General features: G+C 44.5%; 1 protein-coding gene and 1 long non-coding RNA gene across 2 annotated transcripts in view; one reads left to right on the top strand and one right to left on the bottom strand.

The window, feature by feature from the left end:
- Positions 1-2,353: 2,353 nt before the first annotated feature.
- On the bottom strand, positions 2,354-18,335 carry LOC117776650. The gene is made up of 3 exons (XR_004616472.1): positions 18,044-18,335; positions 7,519-7,530; positions 2,354-2,365 (listed from the first exon to the last, which is right to left on the bottom strand). It is a non-coding gene; the product is annotated as an uncharacterized LOC117776650 (long non-coding RNA).
- Positions 4,685-20,869, top strand: part of si:ch211-113g11.6 (uncharacterized protein LOC559008 homolog) — a 29,650-nt gene continuing 13,465 nt past the window's right edge. The window contains exons 1-7 of the mRNA XM_034610768.1: positions 4,685-5,025; positions 10,901-11,040; positions 13,177-13,239; positions 17,207-17,302; positions 17,613-17,718; positions 20,142-20,249; positions 20,583-20,722. Of these exons, the coding sequence (XP_034466659.1) occupies positions 4,947-5,025; positions 10,901-11,040; positions 13,177-13,239; positions 17,207-17,302; positions 17,613-17,718; positions 20,142-20,249; positions 20,583-20,722 (732 nt within the window). The 5' untranslated portion in view covers positions 4,685-4,946. The remainder of the gene's footprint in view (positions 5,026-10,900; positions 11,041-13,176; positions 13,240-17,206; positions 17,303-17,612; positions 17,719-20,141; positions 20,250-20,582; positions 20,723-20,869) is intronic.

Genomic DNA, 20,869 nt, shown 5'->3' with positions numbered 1-20,869 from the left:
GGAGACTGGGATCAAACTGGCGACCTCCAGGTTAGAGGACGACCCGCTCTACACCCACGTGACCACAGATTACAAGAGCAAAGTGCATGTAAGACACAGAGTGTTTGATGCTGGTTGGAAACACAAAGAGCTGGTTCCAGATCAGGGACTGCCCTGGTGGGAAACTGGTTTGAGTGATGAGTTTAATGCAAAGCCTGAACTGGATCTGAATGTCTAAACCTTCTTAAAATAATATAATTAAATCTGAGGATAGAATGTGTGAGTGTTTTCCAGGTCGATTACTAAATACATGTGTAAATAATGAAAAGATATTGAGTTTATTTTACATATGAATGTTCAGTTTTCATCATTTACATTGTATAACAACCATCATCTGGAATAAAAGAGCAAACCTTCATTTCCTCTCCATGAAAAGGCTTCGTGACTTCTTCTGTTAAGTTAAGTGTTGGTTCTGGTTTGTTAAGGTAAGTGGACCCACGTCATCAGAGTCATTATGATAATCGTCAGGTTCAAGATCATAAAATAAATCAATGATACTTGAACAAAAATAGCTGTTTATAAATGGATGCTATTCTTATTAAATCCTTATCACAGTTGGTTCTTTGAGGCTGTATTTGATAATAACTTTCTGAGAGTTTATTTCTTCTAAGAAAATAAAACAGCTTCTGGTTCTTTGCATAAAATTCTTCTTTTTGTGCCGTACCCTGATTTTTCCCTCAGGCATTAATGATTAATGACATTGTGGTGGCACACGAGAAAGAAACGCGGGGAATCACCAAAACAAATAGTTTAAATCCTTCTGATAGTGTCAAGTTCTGAGCCAGATTTCAATCCATCCAATGTCCTTCAAGATTAATCTTCAAGATAAATCATTCTGAACGTGTTGGACTGACAAAGCTTGTCTCTGTGTAACGAGATGTTTTAAAAACCCCTCTGAGATTCCTGTCTCACTCTCTAAATAAATGAATCACTGCCTAATCTCTGTTTGTTTTATTGAATTTTACACCATGCTGCTTTATCACTGTGATATTGAGACAACTAAACAAAAAACAGGCTCTGAAAATACAACATTCATCATCTTGTATCTGTGTTTAACATGAAAACACTGAATATTGCAGCGTTATCTTGTTTTCCACTCGCTTTCATTTGTGCGCGCTGCTAACACCACAGGTTAAAGGGATTCATTATGTTTAAAAAAGCATATATATCAATTTGTATGAATTATCCTTTAGTGGTTTTGTGGAAAAAGAAGAAATCCACCAAACACACAGTGGAAGAGTAAAGATCAGAAGCTTTACTCGGAGGCGTTGCGGTTTCAGCGCCCACGTCCTCACTCTGCGTGTTTACAGGTTCTTATTTGACCTCAGATTATTTTTAATCTAGTCAACACAAACATGTAATTCCCTGTGTAATGACCATTATAGTCATTTATTGACCTATTGTGTCCCTTTGCTGAATCATATTATCACACTGCTGAGGTAGAGAAATAGTTTAACAGCATTAACAATGTCAGATTAAGTTGTTGATCTTATCTTGTTCTGGCTGCAGTGAAAGACCCGTCAGTCAACTAGGAAACGATGAAAAGGTGAGTGTGAGGCCACATCCACACTGTTAGGTTTTATATCATATCAGTGCTGCTACGTCCTCACTGTCCTCACTGTCCTCACTGTCCACACTGTCCTCACTGTCCTCACTGTCCACACTGTCCACACTGTCCTCACTGTCCACACTGTCCTCACTGTCCACACTGTCCACACTGTCCACACTGTCCTCACTGTCCACACTGTCCTCACTGTCCTCACTGTCCTCACTGTCCACACTGTCCTCACTGTCCACACTTTCCCACTGTCCTCACTACTCCAGAGTTTTCAAATGCATAAAACAAAGACAAAGTTTGCAAAGTTAAAACTCTCAAACTATTCAACAGATTTCTAAGAATCTTGGGAGAAATCTGGGTCAAAACAAGAAACCATAAAATAAACTTTTTGATTGGATCCTGACAGTAATGGAGTAATCTTTTATTAATCACTTCCTTTAACTTTGTGCATTTTTCTCCCAGGAAATCTTGATGTTGAAACATCAGATCTATTTAGAGGACAGGTGTCAATCAGCTTGATTGAATTTGAGGGGACTTTAATTTCAGGACCTTGGCGAATATGAGGTCTACTGACATTCAAGTTTTAATTTTAGATCATAATCTTTTAATTTTGCCTTCCATCTGTTTTGCTCCCTGTTTGTTTCTTTCTGTAATTAGGGGTTTTGACATTTTACGGTCAGACATTATTAATGAATTCATCCTGTTTCCTGATAACGCTGTTTGGAATATTCATGAATCTGCTGCTTCCCAGACTTGTTTTCATGTCAGCTCTTCGCTTTAAAAAAAAACAACTAAATGCTGTTGATTTATTCTGCTCTGGATACAAATTAAAGTTAATTCATTCATATTCCTCCTTAATCTGTGTGTTTTAAAGGGCAGGAGCGCGCTGGGTGACTTCCCTCAGAAAGCGTTTGCCAGAGGCGGCTAATCAGCGCACGGAGCTGCTGAAGGTGACGGAGGAACCCTGCTGTCACCATCAAGGAGGTGAAATCATCTGCTCCGAGCGACCAGCCACACACTGAAACTCCTCCTGCTGCTGCCATCCAGTGGTGGAGCGGCTCCACCCAAGTGCTGCACCTCACAGAGAACCATTACAAACATGACATCACGGTGGAATGACCTCATGTTGTCTGTGAAACACTGGAATCACAAAGATCTTATCACCATGAACACTGATGTTAGGAAAACAGAGCAAGACGAGAGAGAGGAAGACGCCAATTAACTCAAAGCTGTGACTAATAACCGATAAAACTAATTAATAAAGTTAACTTTACTGGTTGACCCTCCACATTTAAACTAACCACAGACAATCTAACGTTCTGTGTCAAACTGAACCAGGGAACATGAAATCTAGTTGAAAATGAAAAATTAAAGACAAACCATAGGAAACATGCAATTTGAATTTCACACATCAATAGAGCACTAATTCAGAAATAGGAGTGTTAGAGAGAAGAAACTAGAATAAACTTTGTAAACTGATTAGAATAGTTGGAAACATCAGAGTGAGGAGAAAGAACACGAGTCTTTAAGAGGGATTTATGAGAGGAGAGTTTATCAAGTCGAGTCCTGACGCTCAGACTCTGGATGTCTGATGAAAGATGACTGAACTCTAATCTGTGTTCACACTGGTGAATAAACAGTTTTACTCAATGAGCCTCAGTGGTTCTTTGTGGAATACAGTCTGTCGACAGAGAAGATTCCTGCTCCAACATACATGCAAACAAAAAGCTTGAAGTACAGTGAGGAGGAGGAGGAGGAGGAGGAGGAGGAGGAGGAGGTGGAGGAAGAGGAGGAGGAGGAGGAGGAGGTGGAGGAGGAGGTGGAGAGGCTTAACCAGGTAACCAGGAGGCAAAAGCTGATACGGAGTCAAAACTCGGAGATCGTTTTAGTTTGAAAATGCTGCAGTACGGACGTAGCTTCAGACAGATTAACTATAAATCAGACTAACTTGTTTTAATTATACTGAAATATGCAGTCAAGTTCATTTCACTTGCCAATTTAAGTGGGAACAACTTGACAAAAGTAGAGTAGATTCAACAACTCAACTTGAATCCCCCAGAGGTATGAACTCAAGGATTCAGGTGTTTGAGAGGTTTTGTAAAAAGGGGGATTTGCTCCCCTAGTGGATGTGTTTCATATCCACCCACCTTCAGTGTGTGGTGGTTTCTGAGTGGAGGAAACACAGGAGTATCTCTCCTCTCTTTTTGAATCTGGGGTCATGATGATATTTCTCTACGAGGAGCTGCACTGCTCTCAAATGACTAGAAACCCAGACGATGCTTGAAATGGTGCCTCCCCCCCACCCCCCACCCCCCACCCCCCCCCCCCCCCCCCCCCCACACACACACACACACACACACACTCTGAGAGCAATATTGTAAGCATCTGTTTTGCTGCTTCAACCATAAGAGGCTTTAACCAGTTAGAGTGACTCCATTTTTCAAATTTGAATCAATTAACTTGTAACAAAAGCAAACGCAGCGGAGGCGAAGTGCTGATTCATTTCTGTTGCACTCCGGCATTATTGACACACATTGATTAGACGTTAGACTTTATGACTGTGGAGGCAGCTGCCGGGGCGACAGCATCACTGGCTGCTGGTACGAGGGTTCGTGGGAGTAAACATGACACGTGAGATGTTCCTTCAGGCTCCGGCAGCTTCTCACAAATTTGATGGAACAGGAGTAAATGTTGTTGCAAATGCAACATTGATATGGAACGGATGTCGTTGGCGTATAGAGCAGATTAGAGACGTTTTCCAACAGGCAGAGGATGCACCAGATTAAATTGGCAGATAAAATGATGCTCGGAGATGCAGAGTGGAAACCAGAGGAGGATCAGATGAGTGTCGTGGTTTTAAAGGTGCAGACAGATACACAGATACATGTGAAAAACCAAAATGTGTCTAATAGCAACAGGTCTGACGCGTAATCCCCTCACGTCTGTGATTGTAATCCAGATCTGGGGATTTTTTATTATTTTGCAATCCCACTCCTCGTATCTGCGCCCCTGCTGAAACTCCACACCCCCCCTCCCCCCCCTCCCCTTTGCCTTTTGTTTCCGAGGTGGAGCCTGACACCCCCGACTTCTCCAGACTGAGCAGCCGGCGGAGCACACGGACAAGACAGGACCGGGACACAGCAACAGCAGCAGCAGCAGCAGTCGGTCAGTCGGTCGGTCGGTCGGTCGGTCGGTGGCACAGATCCGGGACGCAGCGGAACGGGAGGGAGCGAACAGGAGGCTGCACGGGAAGAGGAAGGAGGATATCTTTGTTTTGTGGAGAGGGGGGGTTGTGAGCTGCTGCCTTCGGTTGATATATTTATTGCAACGCGACAGCGCCTGGAGGAAGATGAAGTCGCTCGTCCTGCTCTGCCTCTTCGCCGCGGTTACCGCCGGAAAGTCACCTCGGCTGAAATTTGTTGTGCAAGGTAGGACGCTGCTGTTTCTGTCTCTGATATCATGTCATGGTTTCATCACGAGTCAGTCAGCCAGATGTTTGATCCATCCGTAGTGAAGTGTGTGTTGGAGGATGGATGATGGATGATGGATGAGCAGAGTGACACTTCACAGTCATGAGGCGATGCAGCCATTTCTTTTTTTGTTTATTCTTCTGATTATGAACCGACGCACAAACACGCGCAGATAAACACCTCACTTCTGGATTCATTTCTTAAAAACACCGCCCGCCCTCCCTCCCCCCACCACTCACTCACCCACCGAGTAGTAAATTACGCGCACCGACCACTCAGGCCCCCCCCCACATGTTCACAGCATCTACCAGGATGAGCATCTGGAGGAAAACTCGTCCTGCTGCATCATGTCTGAGCCAACATCTGGGTTTGACCTGATTATTCTGCAGTTAGCTCGTTCGTCGGGATCATCCGGATGTGATTTGTGCAACTCGTGGCTTCTCTGTGTTTCTGAGACAACTTGACTGCAGGCTCGTGCGCTTGCAAGTCTTGCAGATCAGGACACTCGGGCTCTAATTGGCGCACGTCCCTCCACATCCCGCACCTCCATGCATGCGCACCGAGCAGCGCAGTAACAGCGCAGCCGCTCTTTTAGGAAGCAGCTTGGGGGGGGGGGGGGGGGGACATGGCGTCACGTTCACCCCGAGCACGGAGCTAGGCGGTGGCCTTCACACATCACCCAGATATATGACTCTGTGGAGGCGGACTCCTCCACCGAGGCGCCCTCTGTGCGGAGCTGCAATGCGGGAGGAGGCAGATGCTGTGCACTGCAGCAGGAGTCCTGCTCCGGGGGGAGAGAGGGGGTCGCTTCAGGGCCGCCATAAATACACAAATACACGAATACACGAATACACGCATACACGCATATACAGGCAGAGGGGAGAGGATGAAAGGAAGGGGGGGGGGAGCCATGAATGGAAAATTCCAAGGCTCCTAGTTATCTATTCCACTCACGCGTATTTACACCTCACACAGTCCTCTAATGTATTCAGCAATCAATAATGTGCGTGTGTGTGTGTGCGTGTGTGTGTCAACCTCTCCGTTTCTGTATCCCTCCCCCTCCCCCCGGATGAACACGGTACAAGATGACGGCCCGTACGTGCGTGTCATATCAATCAAAGGGGCTGATACACAATTCCACGGTTATGGCTATACATGCCTGTTAGGACAAACACACACACACACACACACACACACACACACACACACACACACACACACACAAACACACGCACACATTACTAATCGCCTGATCTTATCCCTTACCCTTAATTTAACATAAATTCTACCATAGCCTAATCTTAAAACCTGTCCTCACTTTAATGGGTACCAGATTTTAAGTCCCAATAACATGAGTAATACCTGGACCACACACACACACACACACAAACACACACACACACACACACACACACGCACACGCACACGCACACACACGCACACACGCACACACACACACACACACACACAGTCATGGCTCCATGACTTGCATTGATTTCCTGGAGACCTCCTCTAACCTTAACTTAACCTAACCTTAAAACATTCAGCCCAAAATGTTATGATGTACCTTATGGGTTCTGTGGTCCCCACAACATGAGTAATACCTGGACCACACACACACACACACACACACACACACACACACACACACACACACACACACACGCACACACGCACGCACACACACACTCCATCAGCTCCAGACTGATGAAGCCTTGAGGAGCTGAGGCTGTTTCAGCACCACAGACAGGGCCCGGCTCCTCACTTGGTTAAAGGGATAGTTCACCAACAAAGCTTCAGACGTAATAAAACAACAGATAAAACATAACATGCCTCCATTCTGCTCCTGTGGTGTCATCCAAGTGTCTGCAAGCCCCGACGTTCATATTCAACTGGAAACGAGGTCATTTACACCGTGTTTTTAGCCTTAAAGTCCTCTACAGGAAGTGGCGATGCTAGCGGAAGTAACGTAGATATGAGCTCTGCTGAGTGACATTCTAGTTGCATTAAGTAAACGTGAGTAAAGAAACATGTCTTGTGAGTTTTTTACTTTTCAAGGGACACCATTAAGATTAGGATTTGTAGGATTTGGTGATGAATGTGGCGAGAGGAAACGAAAGTGTGTGTTTAGTGTTCATTACTTTTACAGTGACATCAAAAGGCAGAGAAAGGCAAAGTGAGACTATCAGAGAAAATCCATCAGAGACAAGAAGACAGAAATGTGAGGGACATGGAAACAGCTGCAACAAACGAGATAATGAGAATAAAAGCCAGGGACACAACAGCAAACCTTCAGGCTAGTTTCACATCTGCAGCTGCGTCCAAAACATCGGAACATTTTGCCAAAGTTCAGCCATCGTCTGTGTTTCCTCTCTCTGATGCCTGCTGCTCAAACCTTAGACCACAGACGTGTCGACCGAGGTAACCAGTTCTTCATCTTTGTGTTTGAACAACTCACAAAACCTCCTGTGATCGTACGTGACTTCAGAAAATAAACAAATGTTGAGGTGGACATTAGCTCTCGTTAGCTACTGTAGGTTTCTGCTCAGTCACCCAATCGCTGTTACTCTCAGAACACAAGTCTCCCTGAATTTGAATCGTAATTAAGTGTTTTTGACATTTACAATTCAAATTCATTGAGGCTCCAGTTCAGCCAGTGACATTAAGATCATGTGTGTGAACCCGCCACACTACAGGATCCTTCGGCCAGATAATCGATCAGAAACACTTCTGCGATCGTTGGGATGAATCGATCAGACTCCAAATCGACCCAGTTATCCTCCAGTGGGCAGCAGCAGTCGGTCTGAGGCCCGAACACATCAATACAAAAACTGTTCCATGAGTCTGATGGAATTTTCTTGTCATGTCGGGAGCGGAGAACCTCAGGGTCGCTCTAAAACAACAACTTTACAGTGAATGATCTCATGTAAATAAAACAGCAGCTGACGAATTACTTGCTTCTGCTGTTTGTTTCCTAAAGCAGTTTTTTCACCGTCCATAATTCTTTACTCATCTACAACTGAAAACCGTTATAATAACATCTGTGCTTTGCTTTTCTCTAATGAGCACATTTTGTGCAATTAGGACTTTGTTTTTTCACACTCGGTCAGCGGACGTGTTTGCAGGATTACACGCTCCTCTGAGGGTGAAGGACCTCTCCGACTTTAATGAAGTCTTAGTTTCTTCTTTTGTGAAAACAAGCTGGAGAACAAGGCCGTTTTTCTTGGTTACTGAAAAGCTGACCTTTTGAAAATTCAAGGCTTTTCGCCCAGAAGCAATGATTAAGTGTCTTAGTGTAAAAGAAACAAAGAATCGGACACAGGGAGAAAAGACATTTCTCAACATGTCTGCACCTTCTGTTCCACTGGAGATTTTCAAATCGTCTGACCAGTCTGAGTCTCTGGGACATGACGTCCAGTTCGGACTTAGTGGGATGGAGCTTACCTTTGGACACATTCATAGATTCTTCCAGTCAATGAAACTTGTGTGTCACATTTTCTGTGACTCATCAAAACACATTCTGTGTTAGTGTCCATGTTAACTTGCTCGCTGCCTTGTTGCCAGTATTTTGGTAGCACTGAGATTAGTGGGACTAACACAATGGGAGCCCACTCAAAACTAAATTATGAATGTGTCATCCTCGAAATCAATAGAACCTGGAAAGATTTACAAAGGAGATATAGAAAACCTTTGTGCCGAGGATTCCAGTTCCCAGTGGGTGTGGGCCTCCGTCAGGTCACCAGTTCGATTGGTGATTTTCATGGACAGGATTTCAAGACGCAGCCGTAGTGAGGAGGGTGTTTGACTTGGGATGATGTGGTTCTTTCTGCTTCATGAGGCCGTGACCTCCAGTCCACACTGGGACGGTTTGCAGCCAAGTTTGAAGCAGTCGGGATGAAACCTCTGAGTCCGAGGTTCTCTGCTGGAAAACAGTGGATTGCTCACTCAGGGTTGGAGTTCCTCCCCAAGTGAAGAAGTTTCTCTGGGTCTGGTTCACGAGTGAAGGGAAGATGGAGCATGAAATGGACCGGTGTGCTGAAGAAGCAAACATTTGATCTAATACCTCCAGAGGTGCTCAGGAACCGATTGTGTCCTGGGTGCGTTTACGTCTGTATTTTATCAGATTGTAATCCAATGACCCCAGAATGTATTTTAATGCCACATGTAATTAGGGTTTTTGATTTGTCACAATACTCAAGTTCTCCCAACTCGTGTGGATTTTAGCACGAGGCAACGATTTCTGTTCATCTTTTGTTCCTGACTTTCTTTGAGCGTCTAACAGGAGATGAACCTTTTCTCTGTCGCTGAATCAACAGCAGCTTCCTCAGGCTGTGAAGATCTGCCAAAGCAAATATTCATATCAGTCTCTCAGTGGCTGGCTCTGCAGCTACAGACGACTCCTCTTCATCATCGTCACGCAGCAAAGTGAAGATAATGTACGTGAAGTCGTACCTCAGACATCAGCCACACAGATTTTCCATTTGCTTCCCCTGATATATGAGAAGTAAAAAGCTTCATCAATTAGATTCAAGCCAATAACAGCGGCCCCTGTTTCCATAGAAACTTAGTTGGTTGGGTAGCAACCTGTACCAGTGATCATCACTCCATCCCGGCCCTGCTGTCAGACTGGATTCCTTTTTTATTTCAGGTATGAGGAATTTAGTCATCATTAGTTTAATTCTACTGAAACATCAAGTGAAAACATCATTCGTTCGGAGATAGTTCTTTATCATATGCTCATGAAGTGTCTGCGGAAAATGATTTTAAACATTATTATCATCCGTTGCCAGAAAAACAAGGAGGTGGTTTCTGTCTTTTTTATTTTTGTGTTACTCATTTTGTTGATGCCTATGTGGCCGAGGTTCTTTTTAGTCAACTGCCCTTTTAATTTTTTTAATCTGGCCTTTTCAATATCTCTGCATAATAATCCTGGATTCATTATAAAAGGTAAAACTTCATCATTATTGTAAGCGTCAGTATTTATGTTACAAGGTCAGAGTAAATGAAGATGGAAGATTTTATATCCACATAAAAACCATACGAAATCTTTCAGTTGTTCCCTAAAACCACGATCTGTGCCACATTAAATTCTAATCGAGAGAGTGCCATATCAATAAAGTTTATTATTATTATTAATACTGCTAAAAAAAATACTTGTCTGAAATGGAAGTTAATTCCAATAAATGTCTCTGGAGGACAAAGCGACCAAATGAAAGAAAAAGACAACTGCCCCATTAAAAAGCCCGAAGCTTATAAATACTTAACATTCATTTTTTTTAAGTTTGTGTCTTCAAGTTCATGTTCTGACATTTGATTGTATTTCTGAGTACGAGCACAGTTGCAGTGTAGGAACGTGTGACTCTGACTGGACGGCTGATTCAGTCGTCTGGAGGCGGATTCACCGTCACATGATCCCAGTGACATTCAGAGATAAGTTTCCACCAGACGCACTTTCCCTCGACCACTCGAGCCAGATCCTGGATGGAGGCACAGTTGTTGTGTAGGTTTGATCTAAAACAACAAAGGTCAGTTACGTCAGAGCGGGGGGGGGGGGGGGGGGGGGGGGGGGGGGGGTTTGGTGAACGGACTCCTCCAGATAAAGCTCCTGTATCGACGGCAGAGTAAATGTAAAACGAGGCTCTTTCCCATCAGGGCTCCGAGACTCTCGATTCAAGATGGATCATCTTCTTGAATCACTTTTACCTTCATGCATTGACCTTCGGTGATTGTGTCTCCACTCTGTGAGCATGAGCACCCTCCTGGTTTTAAAATTAAAAATCTGTGAACTCAAGCTTTTGATTATTCCTCTAATATCTTTACTTCCAACCCACAGAGCCGTCCAGGTTCCACTTCAACAAACCCGAGAACTACATCAGCATGTACCATCCGGAGGGAAGTGACACGCTGTACGTGGGCGGCCAGGCGATGATCTACGTGCTGACGTTCAGTGACAGAGGGGTCCGCGACCTGCAGGTACGCTCTACTTTTAACAGACCTGGATGACTCTGAGCTTTAGTGGGATGTTTTAAAAAAAGGGACTGAATCTCTCAGCGGCAGACGGTCCTTTTTAAAAAACTGTGAATCCACTCTGCTGCTGCTGCTGCCGTGTCGAGAGAAGCCACCAACCACAAACTAAACGCTGCCAAGTTTTCAAGTCGGCCCACTTCAGAAACCACTTTGGCAGCTAATCAATGTTTGGAAAGGCTGAAGAATTATGCTGCTTGGTAAAATGGGCGGCAGCGAGCAGAAGGTTGAAGACTCGAACCAGAATTAAAGACCCGTCACAGGGTCAACAACTCGCCTGGTTTCATGTCTGTTGACTGACTGAGTACAGATAAAGTGGGTGATGAAATCTGTTTCTTTATGATAAATATCAACCACTTTCCTCTGAGATCTTGTGTTTGTGCCGTAATTAATTTTGTAGATAGAGATTTGTATATTTCTTTCAAATGGTTCATATGCAACGCTGCATCTTTGAATTGAAAGGATCCAGATGAGGTGGCTCTTGCATCTGATTTGGTTCCTCCCACATCTGGAACATCCCAATTGGGAGGTGGACAGTAAATGTAGGACTTTATCCAATCAGCCGGAGGTGGGGAGTGTGTAGAACACCTGAGATGGAAGGAAATGGATGGAAGGATTTTGAGAACAATTTAAACGGTCCACCTGTGTGGGTCTGATGTAAAATGAGATGTAATGTGCTGTGTGCTTAAATCTGAGATAACTCTCTACTAAAGAAAGTTAAACTAAACTTTAAAATAACAAACATTGTCCCCCCCCCCCCCCCCCCGCTGCTGTGAGGGCGACGCCGTGAATCAGAGGATGTGCAGAGATGAGACGACCGACCCGCTGCTGACCCTCGGTGCAGCGGAGATCCAGTGAGGAGGCCGGGTCATGCATACATTAATGAAGCTGCAGCTCTTCCTCTGCGAGGAGAGAAAACTTTCACTGAGCTAATGATGTCAACACAGGCTCAGGCTTCCACAGCGTGTGGTCCACACTGTCAGCACCGACTCACCTAACAAATTAAAGACCCAGTAAACCTGCTGTTTCAGTCAGATTACAGCTTTACGCCTCATGATTTGAGATGATTGCAGCTTTGGTTTTCTTTGACGACGACGGGTGGAAAAACAGTGACGGGTGATGTGTTTGGCATTGAGAGTATTTTACTGTTTAATGGTTTGTTTGTGACGTCTTGTCAGCTTGTTATTTCAAGTGTTTAGGGAAGAATAAAAACCAAGAAACAACCATTTTTAACTCTTAAGCTTTGTGTTGACATTCAACAATTGCAGAGGGAGATATTTATTATTTAAGCAATAACTTCGGCCTTAAGTTTTGGCTGAAATGTGTCTCGTTGGAAAGCTGAGTTATTTATGTTGTGACTCCAGCAGCAGCACCTTTGATTAGTGGGTGTTTTCTTATATATAAAAATGTCGTGACGTAGAGACGATTCAAACAGTCGAGTCTTGTTTGCAATCTGAGTGTTGAGGATCTGAAAGTAGCAGAACATCCTTTATTAGAAGTGGCAGCTTCATAAATCCATCTTTATGCTTTCAAACCTTAATCTGAGTCAGAATATGATGGATGTTTATGACGATGTCACAACAGTGGATTTATACTTTCAATCACAAGGTGTACGTGTGGGAAACGCAGCTCAGTGCCAGCTGAAGTGGAAAACCTCTGCTGTGAGGAAACAAATGTTGACCTTGTAAAATGTTATTCTGCTTGGTTGTACAGACGCTGGGCTGCAGTTAATACCTGTGATGGTGCTCACTGCTCAAGATGCTTGATGGTTTGAACAATGATGAACTGACATCAGCAGATAAAACGATGGAAACTGAACGTTCAGAGCAGTTTGGTGTATATACGTGTGTGTTACACGGCTGGATGTACATTTTAAAATATATAGAAAAGGCCGATGTTTAGAGGATTGTAGAAATGAATATCAGGGAATGTTAAACGACAAACTGAGCGAATGCAGGAATCACAGAGTGGTGTTGGCTCAGAGGATGGATGCTTCTCTGTGTTTCAGCAGGGTCACTGTTTTCATGCTGAAACCAAACTGTGTGAGAGAACTTGGCACAAACTAAACCGTTGTTCCTCCCACAGATCCCAGCGGCTTCCGATCAGACTGCGATCGACACCTGCAAGGCAAAGGCTGCGCCACTCGAGGTAGAAGCACATCTTCACTGTCAGCACCTCCATCAGCGGTGCAAGGCATTAACCTCCTCCTCCTCCTCCTCCTCCTCCTCATCATCATCATCATCCTGTCCCTCATTACCATCATCATCATCTGCAGTAAATCCAATGAAGCTGCACCAAATTGCAGAGACTCATAGATGTCAGTCCTCCATATGTCTGATTTTCAGATGGTCTGATACCATTTTCCCTCCTGATCCCGATTCCTGGACCTTCTCTGAATATCCAGGGAATGGACATGGAGATAGTGACTCATCATAAGTACCTGAACTGATCGTTCACTTTATAAGAAGAGTCCGAGCTGACTGCATGTGCTGAGGAGACTGCAGGGGGCGCTCCTGAAGACGGATTAGGAGGTTCAGCTCGGTTCTGGATTCCCCCATGACCCAGTGGAGGTGGTGGGACAGACGAGGAGAACCAGTCCCACACCTTGTTCTTTCCCGACACGTGTCCCATACTTCCACTAAAGTCAGTTGGAATCCGTTGTGCAGTTTTTTGTGTTATCCTGGAGACGGGGCTGGAAACACAACCTCCTTAGCGGAGGTAACAAATAAAAACATACAAAATGCTAATTGATGCAGATGAGATCAAATTACACAGGAGACGGATTTATCTTGAAAACAAACATCGTACATTATCCAGACGAGTGAGCTGTGGATAATTTCAATGAATAATTCCTCGAGGTTCCACAGAGAGGATTTAACAACCGAGTGTTTAAATCGTCAGAAGGTTGATGTTGTGAAAAGCAGCTTAATACTAATTTAAAGAAAATAAAGAAATTCAAATGAAAGGAAGTGTTGGGCCTTTGCAGGATAATCTGATGTCTTTTAAAAGGCTGCACTTTGAATCCCCCAAAAACCATTATTAATAATTTGACACCGATGAATAATTTCCTCATCAACTTTGATGCAGTTGTATAATGACAAGAAATTAACTGCATCACTGAAACTAATTCTCCTTTTATACTCAGGGTCAAATTTTGCATTTGCTTAATAGCAAAAGAAAAAGAGAAGAAAGATAAATAACTTTCTATTTTCTACAGCCGGGAACAAACAAAACCAGAATCTCTGTGTGTTTAAATGAGGATTTAAGTAATATTTAACTTTTTGGAATCTAAGTATATTCACATGTAGCTCAGATTTGTGTTCATGAAATCAGGTTTTGCTGTTTAATACAAAGCCAAAGACTCTGAGCTAACTCATGCTACCTATGCTAAAAACAGAGAGGAATGCTGCAGCAACATTTTCGAGATATAAAACTGAAATGAAGTTGCTCTCTTGGCCTCTTCCTGGTTCGGGTCTGCAGCTGCATGTGCCAGGGGGCCATTGTGCCACGACGGGCAAGGCAGGCGATCAACCGGGGCCCCCGAGACTTTCTGATTCCATGAGTCAACAGCAACAACAATTTAGTGAGAACCCTCTTAAACTCTCCATCGTTTTGGTTCGATGCCCCTCCAGGTACGTTTTGCCAAAGTCCCTTTTTAATGCCCTCAGACATCGTCCTCTTTGATTTGACGCAGTGGAACGATTAACGTATCACAGGCGTTGTGTTCACTGCAGACATCAGACATGCAGAAATTCACCCAGGTCCAGATTCATCTTCTGGACTGGGCTCTTCATCAGGGTGTAAAGTTTTAAGGGCCCATTTTCTATCTTCATTTTCATTGAAGTGTTTTCAATGTCACTCTATGACTCATTTTAATTCAGTAGCGTAATTTGGTCGATGGCTCTTCATTGCTTGATAGCCTGCTTCTACATGACCCTCATCTTTTGAACATTGATTCATGAATTCATTATTTCCTTCAATATTAAATTCTCCTTCTCTAGAATTGTGTTATGTGTAGACTCCTTTTAAGAGAAGCGGGATATGAGAGCTTTAAAAATAAAAAGAGAGACGACTGCTTATGTCGGTGGGAATCCTGTTCTGGGATTTGGACCACCACCTCAGCGTGGTCGACCGTGTCTAAGCTGAAACCCAGCAGAGTCGTGTGCATGTGTGTTACTGTGGTTATGAAACAGCGTAGACGGCAGATTCTTCTCTGCACAAACGGCGCTGCAGGTTCCAGAGAGTCTGGCAGCGGCAGATGGTGCAAAATGAGAACCAAGCAGTAAATCTTCCCCAGTAAAGCAAATGCTGCTTGGAAGGAGAATGAAGGACGCGAGGCAGCGTCCTTCAGTGAGAGACAGACACAGAATGTGAGCTGGAGACAGGAGGTTAACAGGAGGAAGCAGAGAACACCTGAGCTGACACACTGATGGTATTTCCAACCATCCCCAAGGCTCAGTGTTGGGTAGCTGTCTGTTCTCCTCAGCTCGAGCTCGTCCAGAGCACGCAAAGGTGTTTAAAGCTGAACTAACAAGAAGATACACAAACGGCAAATGCAAAAGGTAAATCTGACTTTAAAACTACAAGTCCTCACCCTTAATGTCCGTCAGGCTTTAAGGCTGAGATCAGCGACGGAGACATGTGACGAAACACTGCATATTTTACAGATGAGCCTCTTTGCAGTTACATTCCTAAGGAGCAGGGCAGCACACAGCCAATGTGAACAGTTGCATAATGTCTCGAGAGATTAAAATATATATATATATATATATATATCAGCTGTTGTTTAAAGGCTCAGTAAGAATGTTGATACCGGAGGATTCTGAAGCTGTACAGTCACTGGAAATGAGCGGAGTCCCAATCCAGGGGCCCCTTGGATTGGGGGAGGGGGGGTAGACTGTGAGGGCCAAACCCAAATGAGACATATGAAACTTTAAAAGTACTTGTCCTTCCCCTTTGTGTAAGTCCACAACTATTCCAATTGAGGGGTTGCATACTTCAGAGGACTTTGCCTATTTTGCATAAAGCTTGACCCACTCTTGCACCGTGTTCTGCTCAGGTAGGACACGTTGGTGCAAGAGGGATCCGCCCATTGGATCCTTCGTAGCTTGGAAATGGAAGGAGGCATTTGAAGAAGCCTGTGGCACAGACTAATCTTCAAATGCAGCCTCTGAACGATTGAGACTCAGCTATAGATGTAATTCTTATTGATTCTCTGTCGGTAATTTATTCTGCACTGTACTTTAGAAGCCCCGAGAGCTTCTGGATAGAAAATGTCCGTCTGAAAACCTCAACTTGACCCTAATTCTTCTCATCGAGCCCCTGACGCGGCCTGGACTGCGAAAATGTCCAAAACTGAAAGTCTTGCTCAAGTATACGAAGAAAGAACATTCAAACTTGCATAAACAGAATAAAATAAATAGGACTCCTCTGCCCACCTTCCCTCCTACACGTCCACCCACACACTTACACAAGCTCTGGTGCAGCTTTTTGGATTTAGTGATGTGTTCAGCTACCGTTTTCCATCGAGATCCACGATTTGATTGTTTGTCTTTGAAGCACTTTGTACGGTTGTGTTAAAGGTGCACTTTACAACACGAGCACTGCCGCTACCTGCGCCCAGGATTTACCCTTAAGGTTGCACTTAGTATTCATTTTCACGCTCCGCTCAGTGATGTCCTGGGGAAAGCAGTCTGGGCTCAATGAGTAACGGATGTATATTAAGTCTTACAGTGCTAAACCTCGTCCGTGCTGTCTGCCAACACTTTTCACTGCGTTTTCTCAAAACCTCTCTCCTCTCTGAACAATCCTGCTTTTCACTCTGTCGTAATCTCGCTTTGTTTCTCTATCCCTCTATTCCACCTTGGTTTTCTCAATCCCTGGGTCTTGGCTTTGTCTTGTCTTTCCCTTTGTGCAGTCTCGTCCTCTCTAATCGCTCCTCCACACACCCTCCATCCCCCCCCCCCCCCTCCTTATTTGCCTCTCTGCATCTTTTTAATCCCTCTCCCAATCTGTGTGGATTTTTCCTGCAACCCAACCCCGTCCTGTTTCCACTTCATTTTCTGCCTTTGTCCCTTTTGCCTTTGTCTCACTCGTGCTCTCTTTTCTCTCGCAGCTGGAGTGTGATAACTTCATCACAGTCATTCAGAAAGTAAACGACACATTCATCGCGTGCGGAACGAACGCCGGGAGCCCGAGGTGCTGGATGCTGGTGAGAGATTCTTAAGATCAGCTCCTTGAAACGCTGCCTTGTGTTGGGTTCCACTTTGATGGTGTGCTGCCGCGGCTGCTTCACCTCAAGCCTGAACAATCTCCAGATTAATTGCTCTTTGTGTTTATTTATTTATTTGCCAACTTTCTTCTCACGGTTTAGATGAGGTCTGTGAAGTTGTTTTTCACTCAGTAATGAAGCTATGCCCCCTGGTGATGAGTTGAAATTAGAACAACACCTTGTAAGTATGTGTTGTGCATAAAGACTCATGTAACAAACTGGATTTAAAGCGTCTCTCTTCCCTCCGCAGGTAAATGACTCTGTGCTGACGGACGTCCAGGGCAACGGGCAGATCGCGTCGGCCTCTGAAATCTCGCCGCCCTACCCGTCCCAGAAGTCCATCAGCCTGCCTGCAGGTGACACATACACCAGCTAAAGTGCATGGCTGTCATTTTCTGAGAGGAACTAGAAATACAGTTAGAATCTCCACATTCTTCACGATTTAATGTCGGTGAAGGAAAAGACCTTTTAAATCCAGAACAAGCAACTGGAGACGTCGTGTCATCGAGACCCCCTGTGTTGAAAATCAAGCGTTTAACCTTAACCTTAGCGTTTGGTGGTTTCACATTGCAGAGGACATAACGTCAGTGACACGGCTGCAGTATAAACATCGTGAAACTGCAGTGAACAGATGACAGAGCAACAAAAAGCAGCATCGAACAGCCCAGCCAGGATTTTCACCACCTTCAACTCTGAATATTACCTTTGCTCATTTGTGTCAGGAGCAGCCGAGCGACACTTGTGAGCCCCGAGTTCCCCGGAGCCGTCTGTCCTGATCACTCTCTATTCATAACTTGCAAATGAGTCGATGCTGTTATCTAAAGCACTTCAGCCCACTAAAGAGCCAGTCCTCCACATGATAGATGTTTCAGCAGATTTTAATTAATCAGTATGTGCTCTACCTTCAACAAGACCTCAAACATCACCTCTTTTCTCTTATGTCTCTTTTTTGTATATATGAGTGATTGCTAAACTTGAATTTGTATTTTTTTTAAGTATTAAATCATTGCTGAGTTACATAAATGTCAGCTTTTGAAAGAATATTACAGTCTCACTTAAATGTAAATCACTGGGGATTTAAATCCTGAACGGACCAGCCCCCACCGTTATCTCCGACCCCCCCCCCCCCCCCCCCCCCCACAAACCCCACAAACAGAGGAACCATCCGAAACAGATAACAGATCCAACAGATCCAGTTACTCTGACTTTATTCTCGTGCTTTTGCAGATCCTACGTGTGATTTGTCAAGTGCAACATCACCAGGGATTCACACCAACCACGGTGCCAAATGCGCAAAAGTCCACCATCTGCCACTCACATGAAACAACACAGGGAAACGTTACTAGAATATCTGTGATGCAACTGACGGCACAAACACAAACGAATTCAGACAGAAGTTGTTGTTTTTTACAGACTTTTGATTGCAAAAGGGAAAAGAGACGATGGAAGGAGTGTGAAATGTTTTTTCGTACGAGGCCACAAAAAAACCAACGTCCTCTAAAGCAACACAACACAACTTTAACTGAGGAACAGCGCCCACAAATCCACTAAACTCTGTTCAGAATACTTCATGTTTTAACAGTTTCCTGCTGAATATTGGAGATAAACTCTGGTTTTTAATAACTTCTGAGTCTTTTTAACCGATCTACAGTTTCAGCTTCACTCTTCAACTCGCTGATTCTCGTTTTAAAGTCCCGGTGGTTTTGAATCAGACAAGCGATTCTTTAAAGTAAGATCATGCATCATGTATATGCCCTGCAGGTTCTGTCTTCTCCCTGCAGGAGTGGAGGAACATGGGAACTATACGTCTCAGACAACTCAATATCTGGACACATTTCAACAGCCACACGTCACCGACTGTCTGAGAAAACATAAGAGGCATCGTTTTGTTTTCTGCTTCTTCAAGATTTCTATAGGTTTTCTCCAAGTGGAATAACTTTTATAATATCAAGCCAACTTGATCAGTGTATTTTGCCACATTAAGGTGATAATTTGCACCGTCTATGCTGGAAAAAACGTCCTAATTCAGCTCCTTATCCGTTTGGGGTTTGATTCACTAGGTGAGACCTTCGTGCCTCCTCTCCGCGCGGGATGGAACTTCTAATTGAGTGATTACTGAGCAACTGCACGGCCTCATCAACTAAACAAAGATGTCTCAAATCAAACCAACCTTTCGGTCGTCACAGTGCACGACGAGGGGCGGGCGGTGTTTGTTGAGGCACCTAATGCAGATGGACTGTTTGTAGAGACGCTCAGAAATAAAAGGAGAGAGGTTAGCTTGCGCTGCCGGATGCTTTTGCAAGACGGCGATCGATTCCCGAGGCAACGAGCCGCCCGCTCCTTCGAATTGAGCAGCATTCTAATAACAATCAGTGCTAATTAAGATGGTGCTGCCACGGTTTGAAACAGTTTCCTCTCTGCATCTCTGCGGAGAACGAGCTCTAACAGCGTTGTAAGAACAGGGTGATTGGTGGCTGCTCATCGATGCAGGCAGCTATTCAGCCTTGATGTCTTCTTTGCTCTTGCCCTCGTTTTCCTCCGCTGCTTCTTTATTCAGTCTGCGCCCTCCTGGGCCACAGGCAGATTCCCTCTGTCCGTCTGTGTGTTTAATGTTCTGCCTGTGTCCTCCTCTCCTCCGTCTTCAGTCAGCCCTGCTCTGTGTCACCCCAATCTCTATTCCTCTCCCTCTGAACCCTTGTTCCCATCCATCACGCTCACTGTCTGCCTTTCTCTTTTTCTGCCCACTGTTCACCCTCCTCCTCCTCTCCGCTCCTCTCAGATGGGAGTCTGTATTCCGCGATGTCGTCGGTGGGAGGTCACGCCGGCGCAATCCGCCGAACGTTTGGTCCCCAGAAGCTCCTGAAGACCGAGAACATTTGGCTGCTGAGTGAGTAGGAGGACGGGAGTCACGCAGAGAGCGTTGCAGGTTTAGACTAATGAATATGGAGATGGTGGGTGATACTCACAGTAAATCACCATCACGGGGAGCGGTGCATTCACCGTCATGGTTTTTATGGTTTGGGTCATTTTTATTTACAGCCTGTAAAATGTAAATCAGAAATTTGATCAGTCGTTTTCTTTTTTCTTGATGTTTTCTCACAATATCCTATTTATATTCAGTTTAATATTCACAGCACCTCTCTAAATGATACTGTACATGAACTGTAAATGAAAAACAAGGACAGTATCTCACCGGATCTGTTTGAATCTCCTCGCACAGATCCTCAGTTTGCCGGTGCCGCCATTATTCCGTCTGCGCTCAAGGACAAGGAGGAGATCTACTTCTTCTTCAGTGAGCTCAACAAGACGGCCAGAGTGGACGAGGAGCCGTACCGAGCTCGCATCGGTCGACTCTGCACGGTAAAGATTTCTAAATATGGTTAAATCCAGGTCTTGAGTTAAAGTTGGTAGTTAAAATCTTGCTTCTGCTCGTGCAAACTCTCATTACTCCTCTTGAGCTGTGCGATCAAAGGCAACTAGCTGAGACAGTTTCATCGGACTCGTTTT

The sequence above is a fragment of the Hippoglossus hippoglossus genome, chromosome 16 (assembly GCF_009819705.1).
Source record: "Hippoglossus hippoglossus isolate fHipHip1 chromosome 16, fHipHip1.pri, whole genome shotgun sequence".
In the NCBI taxonomy this organism is placed as follows: domain Eukaryota; kingdom Metazoa; phylum Chordata; class Actinopteri; order Pleuronectiformes; family Pleuronectidae; genus Hippoglossus; species Hippoglossus hippoglossus.
The sequence above is the reverse complement of the archived record's forward strand: the minus strand, read 5'-3'. Positions and strand labels throughout refer to the sequence as shown.